The sequence below is a fragment of the Ranitomeya imitator genome, chromosome 1, assembly GCF_032444005.1.
Source record: "Ranitomeya imitator isolate aRanImi1 chromosome 1, aRanImi1.pri, whole genome shotgun sequence".
Classification (NCBI taxonomy): domain Eukaryota; kingdom Metazoa; phylum Chordata; class Amphibia; order Anura; family Dendrobatidae; genus Ranitomeya; species Ranitomeya imitator.
This window is the reverse complement of record NC_091282.1, coordinates 626,963,498-626,976,238: the sequence shown is the minus strand read 5'-3', so window position 1 is coordinate 626,976,238 and position 12,741 is coordinate 626,963,498. Positions and strand designations below refer to the sequence as shown.

At 38.5% G+C, this 12,741-nt stretch overlaps 1 protein-coding gene across 1 annotated transcript; it reads left to right on the top strand.

Annotated features, from left to right (window-relative positions):
• Positions 1-8,702: 8,702 nt before the first annotated feature.
• On the top strand, positions 8,703-9,671 carry LOC138637437 (olfactory receptor 6C4-like). The gene has a single exon (XM_069726175.1). The coding sequence runs from the start codon at positions 8,703-8,705 to the stop codon at positions 9,669-9,671; it is 969 nt and encodes a 322-aa protein (XP_069582276.1).
• Positions 9,672-12,741: the final 3,070 nt, after the last annotated feature.

Below are 12,741 nucleotides of genomic sequence, written 5' to 3'. Positions count from 1 at the left end.
TGCCTACTCCGCAAGTTGATTTGCATAACGTTCTTACTGCATTGGCCCAGACTATGCAAAAGGACATAATGCACCAGGGCTAATCGCAACTGCCACAGTTGCTGCAACATGTGCAAAGTGCAATTCTGCCATGTTGGCACATTGCTTATTAAACAGTTAACCGATAGGTTGAAAGACCTCTGTAGTGATGGAAGTCGATGACCTGCAGGGTGCAAATCATAGCAGTGAGCACACAGTGACTGTATTTCTTGCAGCAGCACATCCAGGCTGGGATAGTGGCTAAGAAATTGCTCTACCACTAGGTTTAGGATGACGCGAGCCATTGAAGGCACGTGTTTGAGGTTGCCACAGCTAATGGCTGCCACCAGGTTCATACCATTATCACAAATGGCCTTCCCTTCCTCCAGGTTCAGTCGAGACAGCCATTGCTCAAATTTGGCCTACAAAGCTCTCCACAGCTCTTGCGCTGTGTGACTGCAATCTAAAAGGCATATTAATTTAAACACTGCCTGATTGCAGGAGGTTTTCGTTGCTCAGTATCGATGTGGCGGTGATTCCCTCTGCAATGTTGGAACACGTGTCTCCTTAAATGAGGTTGAGGGCACAGGTGGAGGCCCTATAGAAGGTGGAGGAGTCAGAAGCAGTGTAAGCAGTGTTACATACAAATGGGGTTTCCAAGATTTGTGGAGCAGCCCCTTACAAAGTTGGCAGATAATGTGAGTTGGGTCATCCTTTTGCAGTGCCTCTGGGTTCACATGAAGTGGGATCTACAACCTCTTCATCATCTTCTCTGTTCTCCCACTCGTCGCCCTGAGTGCAACCCTCCTCTTCCTGCCCTAACAGCACAGTACATTCCACGTGCGCCTCAGGTATCTGAGTCTCATCAAGATCAACTCCACCCCTGGAGATTAACATCAGATGAAGAGGGTTTGGTTTCTGCTTGGACCCTATTTCATCCAGCCCTGGATCTAGCTGCAAAACAATTTGGGCAATGGTGGAGATGCTTTCCTCCTCTTGATTCAGTGAAACTTTAGAGCAGTCCTCTGATGCTCATAGAATCTAATGTCTTAACAGCTCTTCAGACACGCCCATCTGTTGTTCCCCACCGTCAGTTGGGCAGTTGGAGTGTTGCGAGGCAGGCGTAAACAAGGATGATTGAGGTACCACCTCTGAGGATTGTACTGTGTGTGTTGTTAAGTAGGAGAAAGAGGAGAGGCCACTTAATGCAGTGCTTGCCATCTACTGGAGCACATGCTCTTACTTGCCCTCATCCAAAAGGGGTACCACTGTGTGGCTGCCTAAGAAAGGGAGATGAGTTTCACTTCCACTAACAGATGTTGTCATTTGTCTTTGGATAGGCAGAGACAATGATTCTTCAGTAGATCTTTCAGTAACATTCCCACCGAACCCACGTATACCTTGAACTTCAACACTATTCCCACTTCTACCATAATCTCGCTTTTTCCCACTTATGTTGATTGTGCCCTTCCCCTTTTTAATCAGCTCTTTCATAACCCTTGGACCAGACTTGTCTGTCACGTGACATTAATAGTGTTGAGTGATACCTTCCGATATTTGAAAGTATTGGTATCGGATGGTATCGGCCGATACGGGCAAAATATCGGATCTCGCCGATACCGATACCCGATACCAATACAAGTCAATGGGAAAAAAATATTGGAATGTATACTGGATGGTTCCCAGGGTCTGAAGGAGAGGAAACTCTCCTTCAGGCCCTGGGATCCATATTAATGTAAAAAATAAAGAATAAAAATAAAAAATATGGCTATACTCACCCCTCCGAAGGACCCTGGCTGTCACCGCTGCAAGCGTCCGCCTCCGTTCCTGAGAATGTAGTGAGTGAAGGACCTTCGATGACGTCGCGGTCAGGTGACAGGTGACCTGACCGCTCACGTGACCGCTCACCTGACCGCGACGTCATCGAAGGTCCTTCACTCACTATATTCTCAGGAACGGAGGCGGACGCTTGCAGCGGTGACAGCCAGGGCCTTCGGAGGGGTGAGTATAGCCATATTTTTTATTTTTATTCTTTATTTTTTACATTAATATGGATCCCAGGGCCTGAAGGAGAGGTTCCTCTCCTCCAGACCCTTGGAACCATACGCACTGCACACTCCGATTCCGATTTCCGATATCACAAAAATATCGGAACTCGGTATCGGAATTCCGATACAGCAAATATCGGCCGATACCCGATACTTGCAGTATTGGAATGCTCAACACTAGACATTAAACCAACAATCAATATTTATTTTCTGAGATATTGTGTCTGGATTATTAGCAGAAAGAATTCAGATTTAGAAATGTTGCCTGGTGTCTAAACCACACTATTAGCACAAACCGTTTAGATTATGAAATATGGCCTGGTATATGGCCCACACTATCAGCATTAAAGATTTAGATTCTGAAATGTGGCCTGGTCTCTGGCCTACACTGTTAGCACAAATGATTTGGTAGCAGGAAGATCGATTTCACACAGAATCCTATCTATGTGAACTATCTGACTACTTACAGTAGCAGCAGCCTCTCTGTGCTGCTACATTGACAAAATGGTGCAAAAACAACATTTTCCCTTTTTATATGGAGAGTGACATTTTACTTCAGCAGCCAATAACAGAAGCCCTTGTGACTGGATATTGTGGATGGCTTCTGCCCCCTGATTGGCAGAAGGAACCACTCATTAAGTTAATAAAAGAAAAACACAATCTGTTGCTATTCTGACCTCTCCCCACTCCCTCCTCTCATCAAACATGTCACATCTGCTCATCATACAGCATCACTGTCCTATCCAAAGTCCTAGCAAAAGCATTTGAGGAAACTCAATCATTTACCGAACTGTGGCCGAATTTTGTCGAATTAGAAAAAGCTTGAGAATCCCAACACGACTCCAAATGTACAAGGCTCATGCTGACTTTAAGATTGGCAAACATTTTCCGAACAAGTTCGCTCATCTCTAATTACACCACAAAGTGACATTGGTCAGAATTTTAAAAAATTGTTCTTTTCAGAAAGGTGAAAACAGGCTGTGGAGTGAAGGTGTTAAGTAGTGAAAAAAATGGAAAAAATAAAATAAAATAAAAAAATTGCCTTTGTTGCTATTTTGCAAGACTGTATCATTTTCATTTTTCATGATATGGAGCTGTCTGAGGGCTTTTTATTTTTGAACCCTTAGCTGACGCTTTTACGGATACTATTTTGGTGTAAATACATTGTTTTGATCACCTGTTATTGCATTTTATTGCAATGTAGCTGTGGCCAATAAAACACAACTTTGGAATTTTGATTTTTTTCTTGTTATGCCATTTACGAATTAATTACAGATTAATTTATTTTATGTTTTGATAAATTGGACTTTTAAGAACACAGCAGTACCAAATATATATATTTTTAAATTGTTTTATTTTTTAATGTAGCAAAAGGGGATGATTTTAACGTTTTTTTTTTTAAATTTTTGTCATATTTGTAAAAACTTTTTGTTTCACGTTTTTCTGTGTTTAATAGTCTCCTTACAAGGACTGCCATTGTCTGTGTAGGTAATGTCATGATCTCCTATGGGCAGGCTTTCATAGGAGGATCGTAGTGACAGGCACAGGGGTCTTCAGCAGAACTCCAGCTGTCATAGCCACCCACCAATGCTCTAAGATCACATCACGGGCACACTAATAAGAACATGGAATGATGTGCCCCCTCTGCTGTTGCTTGTTAAATGCCACTGTGGGTAGGGATACAACATATGACATAAATGTATGACTTACATCGGGAAGTGTTTAAAGGGGTCTCTTGGGCTCTAAGCAAGTTTCTACAGTCAGTATAGGTCATGTGACCTTAAGTTTGCAATTTGCATACTTCCAATCATGTGACAACTGGATTCTCATCCACTTCTCTCAGCAGCACATTGAAAGAAACAAATGAGAATTTAATTGGCAGTTGATCACAAGTATGGAAATACAAAAGAGATCATTGGATATCCTGTAAAGGACGGAATAAACCATGGGGCATCACTAAGGTGAGTTTCACATATTTCCAGTACATTCCTGCACGAAAAGGATGACGTAACAACGAATGGCAAGAGGTAGGAACATGGCATTAAAATGCTGCAACAGCTCACAGTACAGATGTGAACAGTTAACAAATTTGCAATATTGAAACAGGTATGCAAAAAGTAAAATATTTACTTTGACAAAGTTGCATAACTAAGAAGGCTGTGCATGGAAATAACTTGCAGCAACAGAAAGCGCTATTGTTGTGGAGCGAATACTTGTGAAATTGTACAATTAAAACAGGGGATGCAAAAAAAAATCACTCTTTTTTTAATTGTTTTATAAATATTCTTAAATTAAGTTTTCCCCCTTCCTTACCAAAATCGTGTAGTTCTGAAAAACTATGGCTGAATAGATTCACTCACAGGAAGGAAGTTGTAGCAACTTCCAGAAGTTTTTTTAATGTTTGCAGCGATATTGGAGACCGTGTATTCATTAGTGGCAGTGCGCTGACACATCATGTATGTTGGCCACGTAGCATATTTATGCACCTGTGCATTAATTAATTACAAAAGGTGTGTGGGCTCAATTTTTCATTCCTTTTCTATTTTTTAACTGCTAGCAGTATGGTTATAGAGGATGTGGTTGTTAAGTACAACAGTTGCTTTTTTTTATAATTTAGGTTTTTATTTTATTTATTCAAAAATGCAAAATAACCAAGAAATACTATGTTGCTAAGAAGCTCCATGTAGGCTCGTGACTTGAAAGAAACGTATGGCAGCAGCATGCAGTATGGTCGTGGGGTGTGCGGATGCTAATTAGGACAAATACAAAATGTATTCGTAAATTAAAATATGTCCTTTTATAAAAGATTAATCTAAATGTATACAATACTTGGACCTTTACTAAAACAATTGGGACAAGTAAAGCAATAAGGCTTCTCTGTATCCCATCATGAATTACACTTTCTGTGGTGCACAACACACAAGCCTTGGTTTAAGGATTTTTTTTCTTTAGCAAAAATGGTCCTCCTGGTCTGTAGTGTTTGAAAATTGAAAACATGCTGTTATTAAGATGCTGCTATTGTAGTATAACATGGTTAAATCAATTCGCAATCATTTTAACTCTTCAGTTCCTGGATCCACTATTTGAATAGCTGCATTATTATTCACTGACTGAAATGTCAACTCACATTTTCAATGTGTTTAGGCGCAATCAGATTTAGATCTTTTTCTATTTCTAAGTGTAATGAGCTGTGCATTTTGATCTACTATTCCTAAGTTATTAAATCCTTAAATGACCGCTGCTTACCCTGCCCTCATCTTTTATAGTGGCTGTGATAGTCTCTAGTGATTGGCTGTGTAAGACCATATGAAGTGATAAGTTACAAATCAATATGAGGAAACATGCACTGTGCCATAATGACTGCTTCAGTCTCCAGCAATGTCTGAAATTGTTTACTGGCATCTTGATTTGTAGTCCTCGTGAATAGTGTTGAGCATTCCGATACCGCAAGTATCGGGTATCGGCCGATATTTGCGGTATCGGAATTCCGATCCCGAGTTCCGATATTTTTGCGATATCAAGAATCAGGATCGGGATGAATATTTGTGTGTAAAATAAAGAATAAAAATAAAAAATATGAATATACTCACCCTCGGACGCGCCCTGGTTGTAACCGCTGCAACCGGCAGTCTCCGTTCCTAAGAATGAGCGAGTGAAGGACCTGCGATGATGTCGCGGCTTGTGATTGGTCGCATGAGCGGTCACATGAGCGGTCACGCGACCAATCACAAGCCGCGACGTCATCGAAGGTCCTTCACCCGCTCATTCTTAGGATTGGAGGCTGCCGATTGCACCGCTAAGGTCCAGGGACCGCCGGAGGGGTGAGTATATCGATATTTTTTATCTTTATTCTTTATTTTTTACATTAATATGGATCCCAGGGCCTGAATGAGAGTTTCCTCTCCTTCAGACCCTGGGAACCATTCCAGGATACATTCCGATATTTGTGTCCCATTGACTTGTATTGGTATCGGGTATCGGTATCGGCGATATCCGATATTTTTCGGATATCGGCCGATGCAATCCGATACCGATGCTTTCAAATATCGGAAGGTATCGGTCAACACTACTCGTGAATCAAATTGCAAATTGAATTAAAGGAAACTGGAGAATTTCAGGAAATTCGACTCAAATTTAACCAATCTGCTCATCTCTATTGATAAGTTATAGGCATTCTAGAACAATATCCTTTCCTAGGAATAAAAAAATATAAAAATAAAAACTTAGGAAATGAGTACAGTATATTAAATGTAGGAACAAGTGAAGCAAATAACTACTTATATATTATTGGGACAGATTTTTTTTTTCCGGAAAACAAGTCAACTCTTGTGCAACTCAATTACTCCACTTCTATAATAATATAACCAAATAAGAAGATCTTGTTCCAAAACATAACAAAATTAGTGGAGAATTTATTTGATGCTAATAGGTCCCTAATCACACCAATTAAACCTGGTGCATTATCAAAGGACATTTTTCTCCAAGCTGGTTTTTGAAAAAAGTATATAAAAAGAGAAATATATGGTTTACGTTTATAGTATGTTTTATAGTTTGCAGTCAGGTGCCAACTATGCAATGATCAATGTATTTTGTGGATATCTTAAGTCAGCAGCAAGTAAGTGAAGTAAATGGCATGTATTTTTGATAAGATATGGGCTTGTGAGTTTCACCCTTGAAATACTTATCTAGCAATGATAGAAGACTAATCTTTTTTTACCAATTGGCCATGTTTTTCAAAAGGTGTATACTATTATTATTATTATTTATTTATTTATATAGCACCTAGCACCATTAATACCATGATGCTGTACATGAGAAGGGGTTACATCAAAATACAAATATCACATACAGTGAACAAAACTAGCAATGACAGACTGATACAGAGGGAAGAGGACCCTGGCCATGCGAGCTTACATTCTACACTTATGTTTCATTAATGGGAGTTCTGGCTACTTTGGCTACCACTCGACATCCATAGCTATATTTGAAAATATTAGTTTAGATTTATAGCAACAGACATTCCCAGACTTACCTTCCAAAATCATTTTTATAACATGCCTTAAAGATTTTACTCTCAATGAGATGTGGAACTATATTTCCTAATATAAAGGCATCTTCCCGACTTTTCCATTTTTGCACTTTAGTTTTTTCTTCCCCTAGTCATAACGCTTTACTCAACACGGTCAAATGATTGCTACATTTTTTTGCAGACACCATTCAATTTGCCATTTGATGTATTAGAAAATTGAAAAAAAAAATTACAGTAAAATTACAAACCAATAAATCCCCTGAAATTTCCCAGAGTTTTGTTTTTATGGAATACACAGAGTTGAAAAAAGGACCTGGCAATATGATTCTTCAGGTCAGTACAATTACGGCGATACCAAACTTGTGTCGTTTTTTAAGTAGTTATGGCATTTGACAATTAGGTTTATATTTTTATAGATCCCATTTTTACAGATGTAGCTATACCACATGTGTTTTTTATTTATTTTTAAAGTGTAAAAACGGGATGACCCAGATATTATTTTTTTATTTTTTTATATATGTAGTCTCAATACTTTATTGCCCATAAGTGACTTAAATCTGTGATTATTTGATAATTTAAACAGTACAATGCAACACTACACTACCAAAACATTGCAGTATTAATTAAAAATTACAGTCTCTATTAATTCAGTTAAAGACTGTGCTTCCTGGCAGCAGCATCATGGCAGTCTTCAACTGTCCCTTGACTGCCATGGCAACCTGTCAGAAACCTGTAAGGGAGACTGGTTTATAGAACTGTTCACTCCAGGACCACATAATTCAAATGCCACCATTAAAAATCTCCATTAAAAGGGACAAAAGCAGCCTGGTTGAGTAAGCTACTGGTAGAGGCAGATGTTGGCTCTAGCAAAACAGCCAGCATCTGTCAGGTATGATGCAATCTTGTTCCTGAGCTTGCATTATAGATGAGGAATCAACAAAGATAAATCAGGGTGTCCTAGAAAGGATTAAACAAATTGTAATAAAGTTTTTTATCCTAATTTGAAATTTTTAAATACTGCTCAATTTGAATTAGGTATGGAATTTTTGGGGTTCAAACCTAAAATATAAAAGAAACTAAACATAAAAGAACCAAACATGAGAAATGACCTACAAACTGAAAGCCATATTTTATTTTTTGCCTATTTTATTAAAGTTGTTAACATAAAGGTTTTACTGAAATTCTCTTGCACGTTACATTATATGACTAGTGAATGGGGATTTAACAAATTCTTTATTTTTGTAGCTGGTTTTTAACATGACCCAAAATAAGGACCTTTACTGTGGAAGACAGAAATTTCAACAGTGAGCCACAGGGTTTTTCAGTCATAGAAAGTTCTATCCATACAAGAAAATTTGACAAATATAGTAACATGGTGAAATATAGCTTTCTTGTTTTTTTTTTTTAGTTTTGCCAAATTGACCATCTTTGGGATAAATAGCACCCGGCCGACATTAACATTAATCAGTTGGGTCCTCTTGTTCGGTTTTTTATCCCCATAATATCTCTAGAAAAATGTTATATAATATTCTTTGTTAGTCTACATACTATAACCTTAAATCTATAATACTGCCTGTCTTCTATTAGATTTTTTTTTTGTATTCGGTATGAAGCATGTCAACAGAACTGCTGTGAATGAGTTTTTTCTATTGGCATTTTCCCACTTCCATTCATTTCAGAATGTGCTCTTCTGTGCTGTTCTTCTGGCCTACACAATTTGTGTTTTTGGAAACATTACTATTATTCAGTTGATTAGAATGGAGCCTTCCCTACATTCTCCAATGTACTTTTTTATCAGTATATTTAGTATTTTGGACATAATGATAGTCTCGGTAACCATTCCAAAACTGATGGCTATCCTTATCCAAACTAAGAAGACAATTTCATTTTTTGGCTGCTTTATCCAGATGTATACCTTTAATGCCTTAGGAGAAACAGAATGTTTTCTGCTGACTTTGATGGTCTTTGACCGATATCTAGCCATTAATAGTCCTTTACAGTACGCAGCCATAATGAACAGTCGATTCTGCTGTAAATTAGCTGTCCTGTCATGGTTTCTTGGTTTCTTAACCTCTTTTTTCCCTACAATTTTCACTTTTCAGTTGGACTTTTGTGGACCAAATGAGGTAGACCATTTCTTCTGTGACCTTACACCGTTGCAAAATTTAGCTTGCTCAGACACATTTATTAGTAATATGACAACCAGTATTGCAGCTGTTATTGCAACAGTTTTGCCCTTTTTTGCCATAGTGGGATTCTACATTAATATTATATATACTGTCTTGAATATTGACAGAGAGAAGAAGAAAACAAGAGTCTTCTCAACATGCTCGTCCCATCTCATTGTTGCGTCTCTCGCTTACGGTTCAGCTATTATTGTGTATGTCAATCCTAAAGGCAGTCAATATGACAAGTTCTTTGCTCTCACATACACTGTGATTACACCCCTTCTAAATCCATTTATTTATACTTTTAGAAATAGAGAAGTAAAAAATGCATTTAGAAAAATAAGTAGACAGTGTATAAATTTTACCAAAACACAAAAACATAATGAAATGGTTATTCCGATCTCCTGATTATTTTTTTACTACCCTTTACCGCTTATAGACCAGATGATACTTTAACCCCTTAACGACCGCCGATACGCCTTTTAACGGCGGCAATGAAGGGTACTTAAACCACAGCGCCGTTAATTAACGGCGCTGTGGAAAAAGTGAATAGCGCCCCCCAGAGTCGGATTTTCTCTGGGGTCTCGGTTGCCGGGGCTTGTCGAGACCCGAGAGAACATGATTTGGGGTTTTTTTTACTGACCCCCGAGTTGCAATCGCTGGTAATTAACTGTTTACCGGCGATCGCAAAAAAAAACGCGATTTCCCTTTTAATTTCTCTGTCCTCGATGGGATCTCAGGGTTGGGGCTAAATTTAGGGTTAGGGTTAGGGCTAGGATTGGGGCTAAAGTTAGGGCTAGGGTTGCGGCTAAAGTTAGGGTTAGAGTTGGGATTAGGGTTAGGGTTTGGATTAGGGTTGGTATTAGGGTTAGGGTTGGCATTAGGGTTACGCTTGGGATTAGGGTTAGGTTTGGGATTAGGGTTAAGGTTAGGGTTGGGATTAGGGGTGTATTGGGATTAGGGTTAGGTTTGATGTTAAGGTTGAGATTAGGATTAGGGGTGTGTTGGATTTAGGGTTTTGATTAGGGTTATGGTTAGGGTTGACATTAGGGTTGTTTTGGGGTTAGGGTTGTGATTATCGTTAGGGTTAGTGATTAGGATTATGGATCGGGTTGGGATTAGGGTTAGGGGTGCGTTGGGGTTAGGGTTGGAGTTAGAATTGGGGGGTTTCCACTGTTTAGGTACATCAGGGGGTCTTCAAACATGGCAGCCAATTTTGCGCTCAAAAAGTCAAATGGTGCTCCCTCCCTTCTGAGCTCTGCCGTGCGCCCAAACAGTGGTTTACCCCCATATATGGGGCATCATCGTACTCGGGATAAATTGGACAACAAATTCCGTGGTCCAATTTCTCCTGTTACCCTTGTGAAAATAAAAACTTGGGGGCTACAAAATCTTTTTTGTGGAAAAAAAAATATTTTTTTATTTTAACGACTCTGCATTCTAAACTTCTGTGAAGCACTTGGGCATTCAAAGTTCTCTCCACACATCTATATAAGTTCATTGGGGGGTCTAGTTTCCAAAATGGGGTCACTTGTAGGGGGTTTCTACTGTTTAGGCACATCAGGGGCTCTCCAAACGCGACATGGCGTCCGATCTCAATTCCAGCAAATTCTACATTGAAAAAGTAAAACGGCACTCCTTCTCTTCCAAGCTCTGCGGTGCACCCAAACAGTGGTTTACCCCCACATATTGGGTATTGACGTACTCAGGAGAAATTGCACAACAACTTTTGTGGTCTAATTTCTCCTGTTACCCTTGTGAAAATAAAAATTTGGGGGCAAAAATTCATTTTTGTAGAAAAAATGTGATTTTTTTATTTTCACGGCTCTACGTTATAAACTTCTGTGAAGCACCTGGAGGTTTAAAGTGCTCACCACACATCTAGATAAGTTCCTTAAGGGGTCTAGTTTCCAAAATGGTGTCACTTGTAGGGTTTTTTCACTGTTTAGGCACATCAGGGGCTCTCCAAACGCGACATGGCGTCCGATCTCAATTCCAGCCAATTCTACATTGAAAAAGTAAAATGACACTCTTTCTCTTCCAAGCTCTGCAGTGCGCCCAAACAGTGGTTTACCCCCACATATGGGGTATTGAAGTACTCAAGAGAAATTGCAAAACAACTTTTGTGGTCTAATTTCTCCTGTTACCCTTGTGAAAATAAGAATTTGTGGGTGAAAAGATCATTTTTATGTAAACAAATGCAATTTTTTATTTTCACGGCTCTACGTTATAAATGTCTGTGAAGCACTTGGGGGCTCAAAGTGCTCACCACACATCTAGATAAGTTTGTTAACGGGTCTAGTTTCCAAAATGGTGTCACTTGTGGGGGGTTTCCACTGTTTAGGCACATCAGGGGCTCTCTAAACGCGACATGGCATCCAATCTCAATTCCAGCCAATTCTGCATTGAAAAAGTCAAACGGCGCTCCTTCACTTCCAAGCTCTGCAGTGCACCGAAACAGTGGTTTACCCCCACATATGTGGTATCGGCGTATTCAGGAGAAATTGCACAACAAAAATTATTGTTTAATTTCTGTTTTTACACTTGTGAAAATAAAAAAAAATGGTTCTGAAGTAAAATGTTTGCAAAAAAAGTTAAATGTTCATTTTTTCCTTCCACATTGTTTCAGTTCCTGTGAATCACGTAAAGGATTAATAAACTTCTTGAATGTGGCTTTGAGAACCTTGAGGGGTGCAGTTTTTAGAATGGTGTCACACTTGGTTATTTTCTATCATATAGACCCCTCAAAATGACTTCAAATGTGATGTGGTCCCTAAAAAAATGGTGTTGTAAAAATGAGAAATTGCTGGTCAACTTTTAACCCTTATAACTCTCTAACAAAAAAAAATTTTGTTTCCAAAATTGTGCTGACGTAAAGTAAACATGTGGGAAATGTTATTTATTAACTATTTTTCGTGACATATCTCTCTGATTTAAGGGCATAAAAATACAAATTTTGAAAATTGCAAAATTTTAAAAATGTTTTCCATATTTCAATTTTTTTCATAAATAATCGCAAGTAATATCAAAGAAATGTTACCACTCACATGAAGTACAATATGTCATGAAAAAAAAATCTCAGAATCAGTGGGATCCGTTGAAGCGTTCCAGAGTTATAACCTCATAAAGTGACAGTGGTCAGAATTGTAAAAATTGGCTCGGTCATTAAGTACCAAATTGGCTCTGTCACTAAGGGTTTAAACCTTGATGATTATTTTGCTTTTATTGTTATTATTATTAATATTATTATTAATGTGTTTCATAATTTTATTATTGTAATTTTTTCTTCAATAAAGCCAAATAAAGAGTTCAGTTTTTGTTCAGCACAAGTTGTGTTTTTTAATTAAATCATTTGGAGCATTCGCAACTTATTGACTCATTCTGGGGGAAATTGTTATAAAACAGCAATTCTATTTTTTCATATTCATTGCTTTGCTCCATTACTGTTCTACATAATTATTGTAACCTTAATTGTACA

Bases quoted from the DNA above. Each gene is read 5' to 3' on its own strand.
- LOC138637437 (XM_069726175.1), top strand. From the start codon at position 8,703: ATGAAGCATGTCAACAGAACTGCTGTGAATGAGTTTTTTCTATTGGCA.